Source organism: Grampus griseus, assembly GCF_964374135.1.
Source record: "Grampus griseus genome assembly, chromosome: 1".
In the NCBI taxonomy this organism is placed as follows: Eukaryota; Metazoa; Chordata; class Mammalia; order Artiodactyla; family Delphinidae; genus Grampus; species Grampus griseus.
The window spans coordinates 38,066,429-38,089,311 of NC_139017.1; the positions used below are offsets into that span (position 1 = coordinate 38,066,429).

General features: G+C 36.4%; 2 protein-coding genes across 13 annotated transcripts in view; one reads left to right on the forward strand and one right to left on the reverse strand.

The window, feature by feature from the left end:
* Positions 1-1,399: 1,399 nt before the first annotated feature.
* On the forward strand, positions 1,400-22,403 carry PRG4 (proteoglycan 4). Of its 10 annotated transcripts, none has more exons than XM_082650527.1 (12): positions 1,400-1,472; positions 2,061-2,162; positions 5,064-5,186; positions 6,486-6,605; positions 14,444-14,590; positions 16,656-18,389; positions 18,962-19,039; positions 19,583-19,719; positions 20,000-20,156; positions 20,614-20,811; positions 21,272-21,409; positions 22,203-22,403. In XM_082650527.1, exons 2-12 carry the CDS (start codon positions 2,087-2,089, stop codon positions 22,298-22,300), a joined length of 3,006 nt encoding a protein of 1,001 aa, XP_082506653.1. In that variant the 5' UTR covers positions 1,400-1,472; positions 2,061-2,086; the 3' UTR covers positions 22,301-22,403. The 10 variants fall into 10 exon arrangements, with proteins under 10 accessions (XP_082506653.1, XP_082506655.1, XP_082506658.1 ...); XM_082650529.1 differs by having other exon boundaries at positions 16,662-18,389; XM_082650530.1 differs by having other exon boundaries at positions 1,402-1,472; positions 21,284-21,409.
* TPR (translocated promoter region, nuclear basket protein) overlaps positions 22,354-22,883 on the reverse strand; it is a 65,239-nt gene continuing 64,709 nt past the window's right edge. For all 3 annotated transcript variants that reach the window (XM_082650494.1, XM_082650493.1, XM_082650492.1), the window contains exon 51: positions 22,354-22,554. In XM_082650494.1, the coding sequence (XP_082506620.1) occupies positions 22,499-22,554 (56 nt within the window). In that variant the 3' untranslated portion in view covers positions 22,354-22,498. The remainder of the gene's footprint in view (positions 22,555-22,883) is intronic.

Consider the following 22,883-nt stretch of genomic DNA (forward strand, 5'->3'; position numbering starts at 1 on the left):
TACGAAAGCAGCTAAAAGGGAAATAACCCTAAAGTTAGGGAGGTAGTTCCCAGAGAAAGGAGATTATTTAGAGGTGATCAGATAGTCTCTAAATTGTCCTTATACATTATATACTTAGCCTGGAATAAGAATTTTGGGAACAAGAGAGATGTTTATATTATAATCCCTGTCTTTACAAAGGTTACAATCTCATAAACCCACATGTAATCATGAAGCAGTAAAATTTAGTACCGTGTTTAAGTGCTGAAGTGATGGCTTTGATCGAAAGGGAGTTGAATATAGTGGAAACGTGATGAAACCTCCTTTATGTATCCTTAGATGGGTCACAGATTCTTGATTTGTGGCTCTTCATCTTATCTGTAAAATATGGATGATTACATTTAACTCAAAGGCATTTTTTTGGTGATAATTAAGTGCAGCACCTACCAAACACATAGTAAACAGCAGAATCCAGGTTAAACCAATTTGGTTCAACAAGCTTGTATTAAACACATCCTTGGTGAGGCACTGGACTAGATCCTGGCAAAAGAATTAAACATAGGTGTTTGTTGTCCTTGGGAAATTCACAGACTGTTGGAGGAGGGGTGGGGGGGTGGGTGGAGAGGAAACAGATGAACAGTTAATTCAATGATTCTGGATGTGCTTTGGATTGATCTGACAAGTTTTTGGGGGGTGCTAGGACATAAACTGGGTCTTATGGAGGTAGATAGGACTTGAACAGGAACGCTGCATATCAAACTGGGTAAAACTTTGAGCTAGTTGACCCAGCCCAGCAAGGTTGACGGTTCACATTTTCTCTGTGGCAAGGAAGTTAATTAGTAAGTAAAAAGACCTTTTCCAAACAATGCTGGGCTTAAATGAAGGGGCTAAGGGAGATATCAATGCGATTTTTAAGCAGGTTTTTACATAGTAAAGGAAGTTATAAAATCCACAGTGTACATCATCTACCAATAGGTAGAATCGAAAGCATATTTTTTGCGCTCAGTGAAAATGAAAATACTCAAGAAACGTACATTAGAATTAATAGTATAAGTTCAGAAAATTTATGCCACAAACTGACACTAGGTAAATTTCAAAATCACTCTTTGCTGGATTCACTGGGGGAAAAAAGAAAGAAAGAAAGAAATGACACCAGCATTTGACTATTTTAAAGTTGCTGCACTAGTCAAAGCCTGCCAGAGCAATTTACCATCTCAGAACAATTTGTTCACTTCACTTAGAAATTAGAAGTGTGTTTGGGCCAATAAATCTAAATTTATTTGTAGTAGTCATTTTTCTTAATGGAAGTGTTTTTCAGATGTTGCCTAAGTCTAGTCGTCTGGGACCTCTTCCAATAAATGAGGAAAGTTTGATTTCATAGGTTGTCACTGTTGATTTTGTCTAACCTTTGGACTAATTGGTTCATCCCAATGTATTTGCCCTGATATATAAGACTTCCAGGACATTGGAGAAATTCATCTCTCCTTTTACGGGTAAGTGTCAAAGTTAACTTGCTTCATGGAATTAAATGTGTTTTCAGTTCAATAGGGATATACCTTATTAAAGGTGTTTGAAAAGATTTATAAGGATAGTGGTTGGAAAGTTTTGAAAAGATCACATTTATGCAATACACCTGCTGGAAGCTGATAAATTTATTTTGAGAGTTAAGGGAAAGTTGGAACAATAACTCTTGTTTGTTAAATTAAATTTTACTGAAGCTGGTTATTATTATTTTTTTTCCCCCAAGATAGGATTTAAACCCTGCACTGTAAGTACATGCTGTAATTTGAATAGAGTTTGGAGATAAGTCTGTTTTCTATTTGGGGAGATTCTAAAGTATTAAAATCGTCAGTAACATGACTGTGATGGTGATCTGATTTTTTTTTTCTGCATAAGATTAAATCTAATGGTCAAATATTTACAACGAATTAAGGCTGGTTACTTTAAAAGTCTTATTTCAAGAATCAGATGGCTTTTATCATTAAATTGCATTTTAAAAATTACTGAAACACTGTATGTAACACAGGCATAAATTAGTGGTGAGATTCAAGAGCAGTTTTCTGATACTTTTTTCTTTTCAGCAAGGGTTCAGTACCCGAAAACAACTATGGAGAGGAAAATACTTCCCATTTACTTTTTGTTGCTGCTTTCTGTTTTCTTGATTCAGCAAGTTTCTTCTCAAGGTAACTTAACCATCAAAAATACTTTCATTTAACAACTATTGCTAATCATTCAGTTCTGACTTTTATGACAACAAAAGAAATAGATTTCTAAAAACGTATATTTGTTTGAGTTTAATACATAATAAAACCTGAAAATTATGTATAGAATATATAGCATATTTATAAGCATATTGTATTATGAAGTTTTTCAAGAAGTTTTGAGCTTTTCAATGGAATAATTTTTGTACTAATTATTCCTATAGTTCTCCCAAAGGTTTAAAAAAATATAGACACTTACACAATAAAACTATGCTGAAATGATAAAATATCATCAGATTAACTGAAATGAACAATATGTATATAGCATATAATTTTTTCCTACATGTTTACAAAGAAATTTAATCTTTTACATCAAATAAATTATGGCATCATGTCGATATATTACAATGAACATTTACAATGTTTCAAATGACATTTTATTAATCTTGAAAATGCGCCTTCTTTCTTATAAGGACTGTTCATCCAGATATAAATTTACACAGGTATGAATGTCATTTTATATTATAATATTGAACCATTCACAGCCATCCAAAAACAGAGTTAGTCCTGGATGAACAGTTCTTGTTATTCATTTTTAGAGAATTTTAAGGTACATTCAGTGTAATCACCTTAACAGAAGTCTCTAGCATCACAAGATAAATTACTTAACAATAACACCAAGCTTTGGATTTTTGTTTCCTTTTCATTTTTTTTTGGTTCAAGTTATTGTTTTTTTTTAAATTAATTTTTATTGGAGTATGGTTGCTTTACAATGTCCTTTTCTTTTTTTCTTTTTCTCTGATAAGCAAAATCTGAGAGAAGAAAAATCAAGGTGCATGACTGTTATGGCATTGTTTACATTTCCAGTAAAATAATTAAATAAGCCTGAGCATGTGAGATAGCTGCCTGCCATGGACATAGTTTCAGAATCACTTAGATAAGGTGGAAAAACGCATGAAAGAAAATATAAATATTTAATCAGGAATGACGAATACCAGGGTGTATCCAAACCCTCTGCTCTCTCAGAATAATATTACAAGGTTCATAACACTGGGTGCATTTCCTAAGCTACCTCTCCTCTGTGATACAATTGGCTGTTCACTAGAACAGTTTTACTCTCCTTTAAATAAATGAAATTAAAATTAGTTGTTAAAATCAACATCAATAAAAGTAGGACAGCCATTAAATCTATGGAAATAAATTTTCCTGTAAAGATGATTGACTTCCTATTTCAGAAATCTGCTAGTTATAAAAGAATAACCTTTTGATGTTGTCTTGTCTGCTTTTCTTGCGTTCTCAGCCTCTTCCCATTCTTTTTTCTTTATATATATGTATTTATATACATATACTATATATGATATGCATTTTTGTATGTATTGTGCACGTGTATGTAAAAAGTTCTGAAAATTGTCCTAATGTTTACTGTTTTATTTGCATATTAAGACTTTAACTTTCCTGGACTCATTATTTTGAGTAATTTTTCAGTGTGCTTCTGCGTTCCTCTATGGATTTAGGACATTGCACCTGCCAGTTTCTATTCCAGAGATGGATTCAGTTGTTACATTTCTGAGGTTATCTTTCAGGGAGGTTTTCAAGGTGTTTTCTAAATGGCTTAAAAAATATATTTAAGGATAATTATGCTTTTGTTTTTGTTTTGTTTTACCCAAAATAACTCTGTTCATGACCTTTATTCAAGTCCAGATGCTTTTCAAGAGTCACCTGTTTGGTACTCTGTTTAGTGGTGGTCGTAAGCATCTGACTTCCCCAACACTTATAGCGCCCAGTTATCCCCACCCATGAGAGGAGCAGGGGCCTAGGAAAGTTTGTGCTGGCATGACTAGCTTGCTGTAAACGTATGATCAGAAATGAGAGGCAATGTGATCAGGACAAGTTTGGGTATCAGAATCAGATATATCAGAGTTCAAATTCTAGGTGGGCTGTTTACTTAGGATGACCATATAATTCACTATGCAAATCAAGACACTTCTAAGAGTGAAAGAGGTCACTATGAATGATTTTTTAAAATTTATTTATTTTATTTTTGGCTGCGTTGGGTCTTTGTTGCTGTGCCCAGGCTTTCTCTAGTTGTGTCGAGTGGGGGCTACTCTTGGTTGCGGTGCGCGGGCTTCTCATTGCGGTGACTTCTCTTGTTGCAGAGCACGGGCTCTAGGTGTGCAGGCTTCAGTAGTTGTGCCTCGCAGGCTCTAGAGCGCAGGCTCAGTAGTTGTGGCGCACGGGCTTAGTTGCTCCGAGGCATGTGGGATCTTCCCAGACCAGGGCTCAAACCCATGTCCCCTGCATTGGCAGGAGGATTCTTAACCACTGCGCCACCAGGGAAGTCCACTATGAATGATTAATAGGTGTTAATTGACCTGTAATACATATATACTGGAGTTATTAAGTAGCTGGGTGCCCTTGAGCAAGTTATTAAAATTTCTGTGTTTCAGCTTTCTTACCTCTAAAAAAGAGACTACTAATACTCTCCTGGCAACGTTTCATAAGCATTAGAGATAATGTATGACTCAGTGCCCAGCACAGAGATCCTCGGTAAATGGCAACTAGTCATCATCCTAGTAGCAGTATCAGTAGAGCTGTAGCTGCCAGCCCTCCTCCAGGAATACCATCCTCTTTTGTGCAAAGCCATTATTCAGCCTGATTTTCAAAAGTGCATTTATCTTCTCAGTCTAGTAATGAATAAAATGGCATGATCAAGGTCACCTAGGAGACCAGGCAAAAGTCACCTGGACCCATTGCTAACCATCATTCCCAACCTTTCCAATTGATAAAATTCTGCCTCATCAAGCAGCTTTGTCCTCCTCCCTAGATTTCTTCCTTTTTACAAAGTGGCTTGGCCCTGTTTACACTAGTATTGTATAATTTTAGATTTATCAAGCTGTGCAGGGAGATGTGGGGAAGGGTATTCTAGAGATGCCATCTGCAACTGTGATTATAACTGTCAACACTACATGGAGTGCTGCCCTGACTTCAAGAAAGTCTGCGCTGTAGGTAAGTCCTGAGAGCTGGTGTCTCCTCTGTCAAGCACATGTCCTGTGAGAGTCTCCTTGCACCCCCTGCAATGCTGTTGTCACACTATTTCACGTCTCTGTGCTGAAGTGCCTTTCCCTTCCCTTGTGTAAATGCTGCAGTGTGCTGTGCCTGAGGGTGGTGTCAAAGCTTGTGATCACTGGGGGAGGTTAAGGGGAGCCTGGAAGTCTGTCACTTGCACAAGGTTACTGACTAGTGCCAAGTATCATGTCTTGTTTTAAATAGAGACAACACTATGACTCAGGAATCATTAAGTAAATAGTAATGAGTAATTCTTTGCTATTAACCAGAGAGGTAATTGCTTAGGGATGGAGCCCTTGAATAGCTTCATCAAAAAATTCATGGACATAAAATAATCTTGCTGTTTAACTTTTTGTTATTAATATGTTTCTAAATTACCTGAAAAAGACACTTTAAAAGTTTTTAATAATGAATGTATAATGATGAATTTCAGTTACATCCCAAAGGGTATGAATTTTAAATTATGATATTTCATTTAAACATACTTTGAACCACTTTCTTGTTAATGTGCAAATATTTCATATTTAATTTATGAAAGTTATAATTAAAAGTGGCTCAAAGTTATATTTGCTTCAGAATTTGCATGTGAAGTTGATAAATATATTGTTGTACAATTTGTTTGTTGAGTAAGGAAATTATTTCAAATAGGCCTGGGTAAATCATCATGGCTTTAACCAAGGCTTTTTTGGAAGTGAGCAGGCTTCTTATATAGTCCATATCATGGGATTAGGCTGAAATCTTTCAACTCTACACCATACCCAGTTTGTCATCACAAAGATTTCTGTATTATAAATGATTTTTGAGCCTAAAGAGTGACTATTTATATTAAGCCAGCTCTTTAGAATATATTGTTGTAGAATATGCATGTTCAATTGACAAAAATCTACTTAAAAAGTAGCAGTATCAAAAGGAGAGAATGGTGGGAATTCATATGAAGTGTACTTACCTCTTTAGGCATTTCCCAATTTTCCACTGTCCATACATGAAATGACTCAGACAGCATTGGGCTGTCTCTTGGAGCCTTGAAGGGCAAGAAAATTTTCCTTAGTCACCATATTTCTTTCTTGACCAGGGCTGTCTCCACTTGGGAAACCACCTATCTTCCAAATTCCAAATAAAAGACTTAGCTATGCACTTTTGGAACTCTAGTCAGCTATAGGGTGGGAAATGGCTATCAGTACATGGGCATGACTGATTGTGTAACCAATAATCCATAATGTTTTGTTTTGCTCTGGGTAGAGTTTTCCTGTAAAGGCCGCTGCTTCGAGTCCTTTTCAAGAGGGAGGGCGTGTGACTGTGACTCAGAATGTAAGAAGTACGGCAAGTGTTGTTCCGATTATGACAGTTTTTGTGAAAAAGGTAAGCATCTCAGTACCAATCATTGCCTCTCAGTACAGCCAGATCTGTGCACCTGTCTTAGCTTCACAGATAATGTCTTAACATGCGGTACAACTCAGGTCGTGATTTTACTAACATATACGCTATTTCATATTAATTTTGTTTCACCAAGATGAATTAAAGAAGGAATGCTTCTTCTAAAGCACTCCCTGGCTCAGCCAGGCTCCAGGAGTGCAAGTGATTGCAGGTTGAGTAATGGAGAGGATAGGGGCTGGGTATACATGATTTTCTCCTCCAGGTGTGGTTCAATTTCAGGTTAAATCAACAGTAAGCAGCTCATTTGATGATTTCTTGTCTAATCCTATGGTGATGACCCCACAAAGTCAACTGTCCTTTGAGCTATCTGTGCTTTTGCTCTCAATGTTTTTGAGTGTATATTTGGGGACAGAATCAACACGTCCAGCTTCTTTGAACTAGTAAATTTGAGTCAGTTTAAAGCACTAAGTTGATAGGCAAACCAAGAAGCTAACTGTCCATTGTATTCCCCTTCTGATCTCTACAGTCCTCTCAGTAGTCTCTATCTAAATGCCTGTGTGTGAAGGAGTCAATAAAAATAGGTAGTTCCATTTTAAAATCCTCTTCTCTGGTTTTGGTCCTGAAGGAGTACTCTTGAGGCCATAATAAAACCCTCCAGATTTACCAAAAAAAAAAAAAAAAAAAAAAAGGACTTTAAACAATGTACTTAAATAATGAATTCCTTTCTTTTACCAAATGTTTGTTCTTAAATCCTACTCTGTTAAAACAAGAATATTTATGGGGGTAAAAGTGAAAATAAGCATTGCTTGCATAATCTTATTTTATTTAAACAAGGCTGCACCTTCTGCTTCTTTCAAACAGTGGAGAAATAGGGTGGAAAACTATTAATCAGCATAGTTAAGGAATATTTCTTAACTCTTCAATGTTTTCATTGGAGAGCATTCCAAAAATAATGGAGACAACCCCCTGTAATCAAAATCGCAGAGTTCAGAGTTCCTACAGCTTTCAGAAGGACACATGAGATGAGTGTTCCATATTTACTCATCACTCTGATAGTTGTTTTGGCTGTGAGACAAAAAAACTAAGAATTTATTTTGGGCAGAGGATGGATAGGGAGGGAAGATGGTTAGAGAATGACAAAGCATTGAGAGAACATGTTAATAAAGACAATAGTTTATGCTACCAAGTGGTGGGTCAGATTACTTGAGGTTTTTGTAAAACTCAAGGATAAAAAATTGATGAAGGTAGTGCATCATTTACAGAATTCACAGAGATAGTCAGGGTCCAACTGAAAATGAAGGCATCAACTAGATCTTCAGTACTTCATTTTTATTTATTTTCTTTTAAATTTTATTTTACATATTTTTTTATACAGCAGGTTCTTATTAGTCATCAATTTTATACATATTAGTGTATATATGTCAATCCCAAACTCTCAATTCATCACACCACCACCCCCCCCGCAGCTTTCCCCCCTTCGTGTCCATACGTTTGTTCTCTACATCTGTGTCTCAATTTCTGCCCTGAAAACCAGTTTATTTGTCCCATTTTTCTAGATTCCACATATATGTGTTAATATACGATATTTGTTTTTCTCTTTCTGACTTACTTCACTCTGTATGACAGTCGCTAGATCCATCCACGTCTCTACAAATGACCCAATTTTGATCCTTTTTATGGCTGAGAAATATTCCATTGTATATATGTATCACAAATTCTTTATCCATTCGTCTGTCAATGGGCATTTAGGTTGCTTTCATGACCTGGCTATTGTAAAAGGTGCTGCAAAGAACATTGGGGTGCATGTGTCTTTTTGAATTATGGTTTTCTCTGGGTGTATGCCCAGTAGTGGGATTGCTGGATCATATGGTAATTCTATTTTTAGTTTTTTATGGAACCTCCATACTGTTCTTCATAGTGGCTGTATCAAATTACATTCCCACCAACAGTGCAAGAGGGTTCCGTTTTCTCCACACCCTCTCCAGCATTTGTTGTTTGTAGATTTTCTGATGATGCCCATTCTAACTGGTGTGAGGTGATACCTCAATGTAGTTTTGATGTGTATTTCTCTAATAATTAATGATGTTGAGCAGCTTTTCATGTGCTTCTTGGCCATCTGTATGTCTTCTTTGGAGAAATATCTATTTAGGTCTTCGGCCCATTTTTGGATTGGGTTGTTTGTTTTTTTAATATTGAGCTGCAGGAGCTGTTTATATATTTTGGAGATTAATCCTTTGTCCATTGATTCGTTTGCAAATATTTTCTCCCATTCTGAGGGTTATCTTTTCGTCTTGTTTATGGTTTCCTTTGCTGTGCAAAAGCTTTGAAGTTTCATTAGCTCCCATGTGTTTATTTTTGTTTTTATTTCCATTACTCTAGGAGGTGGATCAAAAAAGATCTTGCTGTGATTCATGTCAAAGAGTGCCCTTCCTATGTTTTCCTCTAAGAGTTTTATACCGTCTGGTCTTACATTTAGGTCTCGAATCCATTTTGAGTTTATTTTTGTGTATGGTGTTAGGGAGTGTTCTAATTTCATTCCTTTACATGTAGTTGTCCAGTTTTCCCAGCACCACATATTGAAGAGACTGTCTTTTCTCCATTGTATATCCTTGCCTGCTTTGTCATAGATTAGTTGACCATAGGTGCATGGGTTTACCTCTGGGCTTTCTATCTTGTTCCATTGATCTATGTTTCTGTTTTTGTGCCAGTACCATACTGTCTTGATTACTGTAGCTCTGTAGTATAGTCTGAAGTCAGGGAGTCTGATTCCTCCAGCTCCATTATTTTCCCTCAAGACTGCTTTGGCTATTCGGGGACTTTTGTGTCTCCATACAAATTTTAAGATTTTTTGTTCTAGTTCCGTAAAAAATGCCATTGGTAATTTGATAGGGATTGCATTGAATCAGTAGATTGCTTTGGGTAGTATAGACATTTTCACAATATTGATTATTCCAATCCAAGAATATGGTATACCTCTCCATCTGCTGGTATCATCTTTAATTTCTTACATGTGTCTTATAGTTTTCTGCATACAGGACTTTTGTCTCCCTAGGTAGGTTTATTCCTAGGTATTTTATTCTTTTTGTTGCAATGGTAAATGGGAGTGTTTTCTTAATTTCTCTTTCACAGTTTTCATTGTTAATGTATAGGAAAGCAAGAGATTTCTGTGCATTAATTTTGTATCCTGCAACTTTACCAAATTCATTGATTAGCTCTAGTAGTAGTTTTCTGGTGGCATTTTTAGAGTTCTCTATGTATAGTATCATGTCATCTGCAAAAAGTGACAGTTTTACTTCTTCTTTTCCAATTTGTATTCCTTTTATTTCTTTTTCTTCTCTGATTGACGTGGCTAGGACTTCCAAACCTATGTTGAATAATAGTGGTGAGAGTGGATATCCTTGTCACGTTCCTGATCTCAGAGGAAATTCTTTTAGTTTATCACCATTGAGAATGGTGTTTGCTGTAGGTTTGTCGTACATGGCCTTTATTATGTTGAGGTAGGTTCGCTCTATGCCCACTTTCTGGAGAGTTTTTATCATAAATTGGTGTTGAATTTTGTCAAAAGCTTTTTCTGCATCTATTGAGATAATCATATGGTTTTTATTCTTCAATTTGTTAATATGGTGTATCGCATTGATTGATTTGCGTATATTGAGGAATCCTTGCATCCCTGGGATAAATCCCACTTGATCATGGTGTATGATCCTTTTAATGTGTTGCTGGATTCTCTTTGCTAGAATTTTGTTGAGGATTTTTGCATCTATATTCATGAGTGATATTGATCTGTAATTTTCTTCTTTTGTAGTATCTTTTTCTGGTTTTGGTATCAGGGTGATGGTGGCCTCATAGAATGAGTTTGGGAGTGTTCCTTCCTCTGCAATTTTTTGGAAGAGTTTGAGAAGGTTGGGTGTTAGCTCTTCTCTAAATGTTTGATAGAATTCCCCTGTGAAGCCATCTGGTCCTGGACTTTTGTTTGTTGGAAGAATTTTAATCACTGTTTCAAGAATTTTAATCACTGTTTGTGATTGGGCTGTTCATATTTTCTATTTCTTCCTGGTTCAGTCTTGGAAGGTTATGGCTTTCTAAGAATTTGTCCATTTCTTCCAGGTTGTCCATTTTATTGGCATAGAGTTGCTTGTAGTAGTCTCTTAGGATGCTTTGTATTTCTGCGGTGTCTGTTGTAACTTCTCCTTTTTCCTTGCTTATTTTATTGATTTGGGTCCTCTCCCTCTTTTTCTTGATGAGTCTGGTTAATGGTTGATCAATTTTGTTTATCTTTTCAAAGAACCAGCTTTTAGTTTTTTTTATCTTTGTTATTTTTTTCTTTGTTTCTATTTCATTTATTTCTGCTCTGATCTTTATGATTTCTTTCCTTCTACTAACTTTGGCTTTTGTTTGTTCTTCTTTCTCTAGTTCCTTTAGGTGTAAGGTTAGATTGTTTATTTGAGATTTTTCTTGTTTCTCAAGGTAGGCTTGTATAGCTATAAACTTCCCTCTTAGAACTGCTTTTGCTGCATCCCATAGGTTTTGGATCATCGTGTTTTCATTGTCATTTGTCTCTAGGTATTTTTTGATATCCTTTTTGATTTCTTCAGTGATCTCTTGGTTGTTTAGTAACACATTGTGTAGCCTCCATGTGTTCGTGTTTTTTACGTTTTTTCTCCTGTAATTGATTTCTAATCTCATAGCGTTGTGGTCAGAAAAGATGCTTGATATGATGTCAATTTTCTTAAATTTACTGAGGCTTGATTTGTTACCCAAGATGTGATCTATCCTGGAGAATGTTCCATGCACACTTGAGAAGAACGTGTAATCTGCTGTTTTTGGATGGAATGTCCTATAAACATCAATTATATCTATCTGGTCTATTGTGTCATTTAAAGCGTCTCTTTCCTTATTCATTTTCATTTTGGATGATCTGTCCATTGGTGTAAGTGAGGTGTTAACATCCCCCACTGTTATTGTGTTACTGTTGATTTCCTCTTTCATAGCTGTTAGCAGTTGCCTTATGTATTGAGGTGCTCTTATATTGGGTGCATATATATTTATAATTGTTTTATCTTCTTCTTGGATTGATCCCTTGATCATTATGTAGTGTCCTTCCTTGTCTCTTGTAGCATTTTTTTATTTTAAAGTCTATTTTATCTGATATGAGTATAGCTACTCCAGCTTTCTTTTGATTTCCATTTGCATGGAATATCTTTTTCTATCCCCTCACACTCAGTCTGTATGTGTCCCTAGGTCTGAAATGGGTCTCTTGTAGACAGCATATATATGGGTCTTGTTTTTGTATCCATTCAGCAAGCCTGTGTCTTTTGGTTGGAGCATTTAATCCATTCACGTTTAAGGTAATTATCGATATGTGTGCTCTTATGACCGTTTTCTTAATTGTTTTGGGTTTGTTTTTGTAGGTCCCTTCTTCTGTTGTGTTTCCCACTTAGAAAAGTTCCTTTAGCATTTGTTGTAGAGCTGGTTTGGTGGCGGTGAATTCTCTTAGCTTTTGTGTGTCTGTAAAGCTTTTGATTTCTCCATCAAATCTGAATGTGATCCTTGCCGGCTAGAGTAATCTTGCTTGTAGGTTTTTCCCTTTCATCACTTGAAGTATATCATGCCACTCCCTTCTGGCTTGTACAGTTTCTGCTGAGAAATCAGCTGTTAACCTTATGGGAGTTCCCTTGTATGTTATTTGTTGTTTTTCCCTCGCTGCTTTCAATACTTTTTCTTTGTCTTTAATTTTTGCCAGTTTGATTATTATGTGTTTCGGTGTGTTTCTCCTCTATGGGACTCTGTGCTTCCTGGACTTGGGTGGCTATTTCCTTTCCCATGTTAGGGAAGTTTTCGACTATAATCTCTTCACATATTTTCTCCAGTCCTTTCTCTCTCTCTTCTCCTTCTGGGACCCCTATAATGCGAATGCTGTTGCATTTAATGTTGTCCCAGAGGTCTCTTAGGCTGTCTTCATTTCTTTTCATTCTTTTTTCTTTATTCTGTTCCGCAGCAGTGAATTCCACCATTCTGGCTTCCAGGTCACTTTTCCATTCTTCTGCGTCAGTTATTCTGCTATTGATTTCTTCTGGTGTAGTTTTCATTTCAGTTATTGTATTATCTCTGTTTGTTTGCTCTTTAATTCTTCTAGGTCTTTGTTAAACATTTCTTGCATGTTCTCGATCTTTGCCTCCATTCTTTTTCCGAGGTCCTGGATCATCTTCACTATCATTATTCTGAATTCTTTTTCTGGAAGTTTGCCTATGTCCACTTCATTTAGTTTTTCTGGGGTTTTATCTTTTTCCTTCATCTGGTACATAGCCCTCTGACTTTTCATCTGGTCTATCCTTCTGTGAATGTGGTTTTTGTTCCACAGGCTGCAGGATTGTAGTTCTTAGTATTTCATTAAAAAAAAGTAGCAATCAAACTATCTTGCATCTCACCCCTTAGTCTTTTTTTTTTTTTAAATTAATTAATTTATTTTTGGCTGTGTTGGGTCTTCTTTGCTGCATGCGGGCTTTCTCCAGTTGTGGTGAGCAGGGGCTGCTCTTTGTGTCAGTGAGTGGGCTTCTCATTGCAGTGGCTTCTCTTGTTGCAGAGCACAGGCTCTAGGTGTGTGGGCTTCAGCAGTTGTGGAACGTGGGCTCAGTAGTCGTGTCGCATGGGCTTAGTTGCTCCACAGCATGTGGGTTCTTCCCGGACCAGGGCTCCATCCCATGTCCCCTGCATTGGCAGGCGGATTCTTTACCACTGTGCCACCAGGGAACACGTACTTAAGATTGCTATAGATACCAGTTGTAGGCATCTATATATCTCAAAGTCATAACACTTCAAGAATTGAAGCAGTCAAGTGCCTCTGAATATGGGTGAGAAAACAATCCAAGAAGTTAAATAGTTTGCTCAAGATCACTAGTTAGAATGTGATAAAACTGTTTCTTGAGTTGAGGTACCTGGTGTTTTTGTGGGGTGGGAGGAGAAAGAGGGAAAGGTATGGTGGTCAGTTCATGCAGATTGCAAAAACAGAGTTCTGAGGAGAAGTTTGGTAAGAGCAGGAGGATTTATCACCACTGTCCTCTACCCAGAGTGCTTCCCCCTACCCCGTTCTCTGCCTTCTTATCTTTCAGAAGTCCTTCTTTTCTTCTGGTTCCTAATGGTCAAAACATGTTCCATGTAGGTTAAAAAGATACACATCAAACCACTAAGCTGTTTATCTTGGAGAAGGGCAATACATTTTGAGGAAAGCATAATGTGAATGTGTGAAATTCTTCCATGAGTTAATATTTATGTAGAACTTTTGTAATTAACAAAAAGAAAAAAAGAAACGTAAATTGGTATCATTTGATTTAAATGAATATGAAAACAGGAAAATGTAATTTTTATATTTATCTTCTCGAGAGCACAAACATCTGTCAACCACATGCAGTGATTATTTTGATATCACAGGAGGCTGGCACAAAGTATAGAGCTCATATTTTTTAGGCAGGCAAATACCTTCAGAAATCATCTAGAAGAAACACCTCTGTTTGCAGGCAAGAGGGGTTCAGGAGGGTTTGCCCATTTGCCCAAGGTCACGATAGACCCTTGTAGGTCTAGAACTAGAAGTCTTCTGACTCCTGAGCCTTTGCTCCCCATCATAATTTACAATTTGAGAACCAATTTTTTTTTTTTGTAGCAATGCATCTTCAGATAGCTTGGAGTAGTTGGTGTTGGGCCAAGAGCCTGCCTATACAGGTTTTCACCAGCATTTACTCTTGAAGCCAGATGCATCAGTACCTTTCAGTTAGAGTTGCTGATGAATATGAACAAGAAGTTAACTGACCCATCTTGCTTGGTCTCAGTGCACAGTCCTGCATCACCACCACCTTCAAAGTCTGCACCTCCACCTCCAGGAACAACTCAGACCATCAAATCAACAACCAAACGTTCACCCAAATCATCAAGCAAGAAGACTAAGAAAGTTATAGAATCAGAGGAAATAACAGAAGGTAGGAAGATGACAGATGTAAAAAAAGGAGGTTTCTGAGATGAAATAACCTGTAGGTGGACTTTTATAAGACTCCTCATAGTACAGGGTGATCTTCTGAGTCATTAAAGGCTCATCACACTGCCTGTTTTAGGGCAGAGTTTAAGCCAAAGTATAAATGCTCAGTTATTTATTTTCCTTATTTACCAAACTCAGTATGGGACTAGGTTAAAATAATCAGAAGAAACAAGTCTTACTGTTTAAAAAGAAACAAAAAAAAAAAAAGCCATGATTTTGTTTGCAGAACAATTTGATTCTGTAAGATATGGGGAAGTTGAGAGAAAGTTATATAGTTATACCGCTAGTTATCTGTGACAAGCTCAGGTGCCTTGCTTTTAACTGACATTTACAAGAGCTGTTGCTCATAGTACTGATAAAACAAAAGCAGAACACAGACATTTGTAGATCAATAAATAGCATTTTTTGTTGTATTTGAACTGGCAGTTCTTTTTTGCTTTAAATCACAGTTGGTGTGATCAACTTTTTATTTATAGAACATTCTGTTTCTGAAAATCAAGTCTTCCTCAACTTTTCGGAAAATCAAGTTTTCCAAAAATTCAGCTGCTAATAGAGTTAAAGAAGAAACCCAAAGGTTTGAGCATTGATAAAGATCAGTGACTATATCAATGCCATGTTAACAATAATGACCTAAAAGTAAGGCGTGTGGGTAGAATGATTTGAGGACATTTCAATATTTGGGGGGGTATGTAACTTCATAAAAATTACTTTAGAAGATACCAGTGAAAATTTCCTATAGGAAATTAGTGCCAAGCAGCTAGGAAACCACTCTATAAAGCAAAGGAAGAAGATACTATAGAAGCAACTGTAGAACCACAGGATGGCACCAGAGATGACTATTAAGTTTTCTATTTCAAGTCCTGTCTACCTGATATCATCGCTTTCTTCTCTTTCCTCTATCTTGTCTTTTCATTTCTCCTTCCCCAGATTTATTTTATTTAACTTTTATATACTTCCTTAAGTATTTTAAAATGCTAATCCATTAAATTCTCATACCTTTCTGAGAAAGGCAATATTATTATCCACATTTTACAGATCCTCTTTATTATTTTCCTAATAAATTATCTGTCATATCTGGCTAATTTTTCTGTAGTAGAGAAACTACAGAATTTGCTATTACCTCCTAAAAAGAGATTCCCTTTTTTCTGCTTTTTTATTATTTCCTGGATTTCTAAAGTACATTCTCATTCTCCAGGAAATACTGGATTTTGGATACTGGAGTTTTGAAGAACTCATTTCCTGGGTGGTTATTTCCCTGAAGCCTTCTTTCCAGCTGAATAGCCAGATATTTAATCTTTGAGTTATCCAGAGAGTCTTGCACACAATAGAAGTGTTTGCTAAACGGAGCTCATCTCAGTGATGTGCCTCTTGGGCTCTGTATGTCACCTATGGGGTAGCTGCTAGGGGAAATCCTGTTAAACAGGGTCCTTTTGCTGCCATGGCATCCTAATCTCCTCTCTGTATCCCGAGACTGCTGAGTTTATCCAGGTAGAGGAAAGAAAGCAGTTAAAAGCCATGTGCACAGAAACAGGCCTAAGCAGGAACCATGGGGGTGACTGGAACAGATTCCCTGGATGTAGTTATAGAGGCCTCTGAGGGAATTGGTGCAGTGAGTCTAAAAGATGTTGGAACTAGGTTTCCAGTAGGAAGGAAGTGGCACCAAGCAATAAGGAATAAGAAGAGTTGAGAAAGTGACAGGCAAAGAACACTGACATAAAGAGTAGAATTAGTGTTATTGATCATATTGATCATTTCAAAGTTGCCACTTGCTTCCATATATTCTATTGAGTTTTACTTGTGTTTTTCACCCCTTATCCCATTCATTCCCTAAAATAGCCCAATAAGATAGGTTGAGCATTTATCATTTTACAGTAAATTAACAGACATGTTAGAAATTAGCAATTTGCCTAGAGACAACACAGCTAGTCAGTGATAAGGATGGCATCTTTATGTCAGTATTAAAGAAAAAAAACTATACAAAAATAAAAGACGTATATTTTTTTCACTAGCAAAAGAAAACAAGAAGAAAAGAACCCCTAAAACGAAACCTACCCCAGAACCACCAGTAATAGATGAAGCTGGAAGTGGACCGGACAATGGTGATTTCAAGCTCACCCCAACTCCTAACATTCCCACCACTCAACATAATAAATTTACCACAACTCCCAAGATTACAATAGTAAAACCAATACTTTCTAAACCCAGTATTCCACCTAATTCTGACACAACTAAAGAGACGCCTTTGACAGCCAATAAGGAGACAACAGATGAAACTAAAGAGACTTCTACAACAAATAAACAGACTTCAACTACTGCAAAAGAGAAGACTACTTCAGCTAAAGAGACACAAAATGCAGAGAAAACATCTACTAAAGACTTTGCACCCACATCTGAAGTTCCTGCTACATCTACACTCAAAGCTGAAACTATAAGCAAATCCCCTGCTCTCACCTCTCCCAAAGAGCCAGATCCCACCACCAAGGAATCTACACCCACCACCACCAAGGAGCCAGCTCCCACCACCAAGGCATCTACACCCACCACCACCAAGAAGCCCGCTCCCACCACCAAGGCATCTACACCCACCACCACCAAGGAACCAGCTCCCACCACCAAGGAATCTACACCCACCACCACCAAAGAGCCAGCTCCCACCACCCCCAGGGAGCCAGCTCCCACCACCAAGGAATCTACACCCATCACCACGAAAGAGCCAGCTCCCACCACCACCAAGGAGCAAGCTCCCACCACCCCCAAAGAGCTAGCTCCCACCACCAAGGAATCTACACCCATCACCACCAAAGAGCCAGCTCCCACCACCACCAAGGTGCCTGCTCCCACCACCACCAAGGAGCAAGCTCCCACCACCAAGGAATCTACACCCATCAACACCAAAGAGCCAGCTCCCACCACCACCAAGGTGCCTGCTCCCACCACCCCCAAGGAGCCAGCTTCTGCCACCCCCAAGGAATCTACTCCAAGTTCTCCTAATACACCTGCTCCAACCACCTCAGAGGCCTCTCCTTCAACTATCACCATGGAGCCTCCCACTACTCCTAAGGGCCCTGTTGAATCAACTCCTGAGTTTCCTGTAGAACCCACACCAAAGACTCTTGAAAACAGTCCCAAGGAGCCTGCTGTACCTACAACCAAGGCTCCTAAAGTGACCAAACCTGAAATGACTACAACAGCTAAAGACAAGGCCACAGAACAAGACACAACTGATACCATGGCATCATCCAAAATTACTCTTAAAGCAACAACTCTTGCACCCAAAGTAATGACAGCAACAAAAAAGACAACTGAAGAGACTACAAGCAAACCTGAACCAACAACAGCTATACCAAAAGGTACAGCTACTAACGCTCAAGTGACAACTCCTAAACCCCAAAAACCAACCAAAGCACCCAAAAAGCTCACTTGTACCAAAAAGACAAAAACACCTAAAGTGAGAAAACCGAAGACTACACCAACTCCCCCAAAGATGACATCAGCAATGCCTAAATCAAACCCTACCTCTTTAGCAGAAGCCAAGCTCCAAACCACCACCAGCCCTAACCAAACTCCCAACTCAGAAATAATCGAAGTAAATCCAAAGAATGAAGATGCAGATGCTACTGAAGGAGAAAAACCTCAGATGATGATTCCTAGGCCCCCTGTGTTAACTCCTATAGTTATTCCAGGCACTGATTTCATAGGGAGAGGACCCAGTCAAGGCATTGGCATCAACCCCGTGTTTTCAGGTAATATGAATCAGTTACTTTCATGTTTAAAATTGACAATGTTAACTTAAATCTTTCTGAACCAGGATGCCCTGATTTAGTATTATTCTATTGATATATATTATTTAGAACCCTGAACTTGTGAAGTTTTACATCTTCTCTACAGGTAAGCAGAGGGGTAATCACAGTAAGTTTATTTTGTTATTTGGAAAATCAAGTAATAACCTAGGATTGCAAAAATCTGCAATATTGTTTTCCAAACCAATTCCACAGGGCAATCAGAATTGAGAAACAGAATTTCACGTTGAGATCGAGTATCCAATACTTGTCTAATTTAGAAGATCAGGTACCCTTACCCATTCCAGTTCATAATTTATTTTTATATAACACTTTTGAATAATATCACCTTTAAGTAAAACAACTATGAAATATATCACTTTTTCACCTCTGAAATACATGTACCTCAAATTATACTCTTCAAGAGCTTAGGAAAGGGCGAACAGAGGAAATAGAACCCAGTGGGTTCTATTTTGAAAAGAACGGAACACTTTTCTCATTTTTATATTGGCTTAATTTGTGTTAATTTGTTTTAGATGAGACTAATTTATGCAACGGTAAGCCGGTAGATGGACTGACTACTTTGCGCAATGGGACATTAGTTGTATTTCGAGGTGAGTTTTGCACACATTTCTTTTTCTGCCCCTTGTTTTTTTCTTGGTGCTTATGAGAGCAAGAGTCATGGGAGAGTACAAGTTTGGGCTGAGCTTCCTGGAGGGAAACCTGATTGATGAACTTACCTCACACAGTATTATAAGGACCTGAGGGTAAATACCAAAATATTGGATTAACAAAACTGGACATAGTAAAGTAACAAACAAAATAAAGTTATTTAATTATAACTCCTTAATGCTAACAGGTAAAGAAAATGAGAGATAAGTCATTTTCTGTAAATCACAAAGCCAGAAGGCTCTTCCTAGAGAAGCTGGGAAACTAAAATATTTTAAGTTATGCTAAATTTCAGACTTGAGAAATATCTACTCTCAGAAATGTTCAAATACTACCTTCTGTATTAGTACTAAAAATTCTGATTAAACATCATAGAATGCTTGTTAACACATTCAATCTGCTTCTTTATGATAAACTGTTTTTAAAAGATTTCATTTTGATTTCTTCTGGGATTCAGTTTGTAGGCTGATCATCACTTTCAATTTTAGGTCATTATTTCTGGATGCTAAATGCATTCAGTCCACCATCTCCACCTCGTAGAATTACTGAAGTTTGGGGCATTCCCTCCCCCATTGATACTGTTTTTACTAGATGCAACTGTGAAGGAAAAACTTTCTTCTTTAAGGTAAGAAAAATATCTTTGTGAGAGAAATCAGCAAATAGTTATTCTTTATTATGACAATTTAACCTCCACTTCAGAAGGGTCTCCATATTTTAATAAACTATCATTAAAATTTAATAAATAGTTAACACTCAATTTGGTAACATTGTCAACTTATTCAAATACTTAACTAAGTTAAAACTTTCTCCCTATACTTAAATCTAAGAATGAGTTCCTAACCTTTTTTTTCCTTTTTAACCTTTTAAAAAAGCTGTTCACATCATTTCCTCTTTTTAATTACCAGGATTCTCAGTACTGGCGTTTCACCAATGATATAAAAGATGCAGGGTATCCCAAACTAATTTCCAAAGGATTTGGAGGACTAAATGGAAAAATAGTGGCAGCTCTCACAATAGCTAAATACAAGAACAGACCTGAATCTGTGTATTTTTTCAAGAGAGGTATGTGTTACATAATTGACAAAATTAAAAAAACTTTTAAGGAGTGATCTGCCAGGAAAATTTTATTCAATATTTCCATTTATTATAGGGTTTACTGTCAAAAGATATCTTTAATGGCTAGAATCAAGTATTTTCAATTAAAAAATAAAAAGGGCAGTAAGAAGTATTTAGCTCTCTCAACATGCAAATCACAACTTCATGAGTTTTCAGGACATTGATATAAAGAATGTCATTTATTTTCAAAGTTAAATATATAACTGCAATTTGTTGGCTTTATTCACAAGTACTTCGAGATTTAGTAATTATTTTTATAATACCTTGACTAATAACCATTATTAATGTCTGGACATACTTTATGAAAAACACTGTTTCCTCTACCTTGTAAAAGCTCTTTTCCATCTCTTTGGGGAATTAAAATTAATTTTCATATTGTACGTGATTTTCTAATTCATCATAGGTGGCAGCATTCAGCAGTATACTTATAAACAGGAACCCACCCAAAAGTGTACTAGAAGAAAGCCTGCTATAAGTTATCCAGTGTATGGAGAAACGACACAGATTAGGACACGTCGATCTGAACGTGCTACAGAGCCTTCTCAAACATACACCATCAGAATTCACTATTCACCCATCAGAGTCACTTATCAAGACAAAGGTAATATTTTTTACTGTGTTAAAAATTCTTACACATGAAGTAGATGTAATAGTTTCTTACAGAGTATGGCTTATTAAATATAAATTCTGACCATATAACCCTAATACTTATTATTATTCTAATAATAATAAATTGATGCAAAACATCAATTTGCTTCAATGAATGACCAAAGATCAATACTTTTTTCTTTGTGGCTAAGAAAGGCAATTTATTCAGGCTTGTTAATTATAATACCATTAACCAAGAACATTAAATCCAAATTTGTAATCCTTAAAACAGTCCTAAAAGGTAGATATTTGTACCATATCAGAGATAGCAAAAGCTGAGGCATTGAAGTTAATTCACCCAAGGTAATAGAGCTACTGAGTGACCAAACTGGGATTAAAACCCAGGTCTGTTTGACTCGCACAGCTGCTTTTTCCAATACAGTACATTGCCTTTCAATCTGATACCTTTAAAGTGTCATCTGCAGGTTTCCTCCATAATGAAGTTAAAGTGAGTACACTGTGGAGAGGACTTCCAAATGTGGTTACTTCAGCTATATCACTGCCCAACATCAGAAAACCTGATGGCTACGATTACTATGCCTTTTCTAAAGGTAAGTTATTAAGTAAAATCTTAATAGCTTTCTGAAGATGGTATCTAATCTCTGAAACATGAATAAATTCAAAGCAAAAACAAGTGTTCAATGGTGACTGAAGGTGAGAAATTAAATTACATCACTTATTCTAATTATTCTGAAGAGAAAGTTTAGATTTTTGCTTTACTTTCAATTAAATTGAATGGATTGCAATTCATTTCTGCCCTATCATTCATGAGATTAAAGCCTATTACGAAGAAACATCCAATTAATTGAATAAAACCGCTACTGAAAACAATATTTTACTTCTATTATCTGTGGCATTTAACAGAGGTCTTGTTTGCCACGAAGCTGTACTGATTTACATCATTACACAGTCTGTAAGATCAGAAAGAAGTTGTTGAGAAACTAATTTTATTAACAAAATTATATTACCTGGGATATTTTTCCTTGAAAAATCCATAAAAATATAAGTTCTTCTGCCTATATAAATGTCATCAGAATGTATTTTTTTAAAGAATAACCCCCCCCCAAAAAGAATAAAACCCAAATGAATTATTTTTTAAACTAATTTGGTTTTCTCAAATTCTTACTTTGAAAAAGCAGAGTTAAACCTAATTTTATTGAAAGATGGTGAAAGGTCAGTCAAGGCAATTGTTTTTCTCTTTGTCAGAAAGTTCAAATTAATTAATACATTTCTGATATTAAAATGATAAATACTGTCTTTGAGTATAATAATAAATATAAACTATTTTTAAGTTCAAGTGTTTTGTTTCTTTTTAATTGAAAAAGTGACTTCTCTTCTGTTTAGATCAATACTATAACATCGATGTGCCAACTAGAACAGCAAGAGGCATTACTACTCGTTCTGGACAGACCTTATCTAATGTCTGGTACAACTGTCCTTAGACTGATGGGCAAAGGAAGAATCGACTAACTAAAATGAAGAAAAGAATGATAAATTTTGACACTGAAACACATTTTATTAATAAAGAATGTTGATATAAGCATACCAATTTAAATACAAAAATGTTTTTCAACTCGACAATCATTACACTAAAACAGATTTGACTAGCTTATTCACAGTTATTATAGTTTATAGAACACTTAATTAATATTTCCTCTATTTATTCCTCCTCTCCCTCCCATTGCATGGCTCATACCTATAAGAGAGAAAAAGAATTAAACTGAATGCATCTTTTAAAAAGTTAGCTCAAAACTAGAGTATTCACTTACCCTAGTTCATTATAAAAATTTTCAAGATCAAGTGTGCAGGCATGTAGACAAAAAGCTGTTAGATATGTCACATCTTCAATGGAACTTACAACAATAAGATTAATGTTTTATTACATGAATGCAATCTCTAACAGTTACATTGGAAAACAGAGATATTGAAATTTTACATTTCTTTTACTAGCTAAACAAGTCACAAAGCTTTATTCTGCTGTATAAAAAGTATAACAACAATAGGCAGAGATGTAACAAGTAGTTA

Excerpts from the sequence above, each read along its gene's own strand:
- PRG4 (XM_082650527.1), top strand. The coding sequence starts at position 2,087 with ATGGAGAGGAAAATACTTCCCATTTACTTTTTGTTGCTGCTTTCTGTT. Across the intron at positions 18,390-18,961 it reads CATCAACCCCGTGTTTTCAG|ATGAGACTAATTTATGCAAC; the intron begins GTAATATGAATC and ends AATTTGTTTTAG. Across the intron at positions 20,157-20,613 it reads TGTGTATTTTTTCAAGAGAG|GTGGCAGCATTCAGCAGTAT; the intron begins GTATGTGTTACA and ends AATTCATCATAG.